Source organism: Panthera leo, chromosome B3 (genome assembly GCF_018350215.1).
Source record: "Panthera leo isolate Ple1 chromosome B3, P.leo_Ple1_pat1.1, whole genome shotgun sequence".
Taxonomy (NCBI): domain Eukaryota; kingdom Metazoa; phylum Chordata; class Mammalia; order Carnivora; family Felidae; genus Panthera; species Panthera leo.
This window is the reverse complement of record NC_056684.1, coordinates 70,228,384-70,229,653: the sequence shown is the minus strand read 5'-3', so window position 1 is coordinate 70,229,653 and position 1,270 is coordinate 70,228,384. Positions and strand designations below refer to the sequence as shown.

General features: G+C 45.7%; 1 protein-coding gene across 1 annotated transcript; it reads left to right on the top strand.

Moving 5' to 3' along the window:
• Positions 1 to 343: 343 nt before the first annotated feature.
• On the top strand, positions 344 to 1,270 carry LOC122221242 (olfactory receptor 4N5-like). Its single transcript, XM_042940557.1, has one exon. It carries the CDS (start codon positions 344 to 346, stop codon positions 1,268 to 1,270), a length of 927 nt encoding a protein of 308 aa, XP_042796491.1.

Below are 1,270 nucleotides of genomic sequence, written 5' to 3'. Positions count from 1 at the left end.
CCCGAAAAATTTAATAATGATTAAGTTTTGCTGTAATCAGGAAATTTCAGCTATACCTCAAGCAAAGTAGCTCAGAGTCATAGAGGAGCACAATTACATAGAAGCAGCACGTGGTTAAATGGGAATGAGAGTGTGGCTATAAAAACAATTTCTTTTGGGGGAAATCAAGAAATGAAGGGTAGAAAGATCAGCCCAAAACACAAGACAGTTATGAGCATGCATTGCTTTCAGCTAGGCAAGTCCTGGAAGTGGTAAATGATTTTATCTGAGAAGAGCTATGGAGTAGATGAAAAGGTAGTTATAACATATGATTCTTTGTTCTTTGTTATTATGCAGAGGAGAGATGGAGAGGGAGAACAGCACAGTGGTGACAGAATTTATCCTCCTTGGTCTGACCCAGTCCCAACAGGCTCAACTTCTGGTCTTTGTGCTAGTCTTAGTTTTCTACCTCATCATCCTCCCTGGAAATCTACTCATCATCCTCACCATCAGATCAGACCCTGGCCTCACAGCCCCCCTCTACTTCTTTCTGGGCAATTTGGCTTTCCTGGATGCATCCTACTCCTTCATTGTGGCTCCCAGGATGCTGGTGGACTTCCTCTCTGAGAAGAAAATAATCTCCTACAGAGGATGTATCACTCAGCTTTTTTTCTTGCACTTTCTTGGAGTAGGGGAGATGTTCCTTCTCGTTGTGATGGCCTTTGACCGCTACATGGCCATCTGTCATCCGTTACGCTATTCCACTGTCATGAGCCCTAGAGTGTGCTATGCCTTGCTGTTGGCTCTGTGGCTTGGGGGCTTTACTCATTCCATTGTGCAAGTAGCCCTTATTCTCCACTTGCCCTTCTGTGGCCCAAACCAGCTAGATAACTTCTTCTGTGATGTGCCACAGGTCATCAAGCTGGCCTGCACAGACACCTTTGTGGTGGAGCTCCTGATGGTCTCCAACAGTGGCCTGCTTACCCTGCTGTGCTTCCTGGGGCTTCTGGCCTCTTATGCTGTCATCCTCTATCGTGTGAAGGGACACACCTCTGAAGGCAAACACAAGGCTCTTTCCACATGTACCACACACATTATCATTGTGTTTCTCATGTTTGGACCTGCCATCTTCATCTATACTCGCCCCTTCAGAGCCTTCCCAGCTGACAAAGTGGTTTCCCTCTTTCACACAGTGATCTTTCCTTTGATGAACCCTGTGATTTATACTTTTCGCAACCAGGAAGTGAAAGCTTCCATGAAGAGGTTACTGAGTCATCACATGATTTGCTGA

What these genes read in the sequence shown, in the direction of transcription:
- LOC122221242 (XM_042940557.1), top strand. Translation starts at nt 344, where the DNA reads ATGGAGAGGGAGAACAGCACAGTGGTGACAGAATTTATCCTCCTTGGT.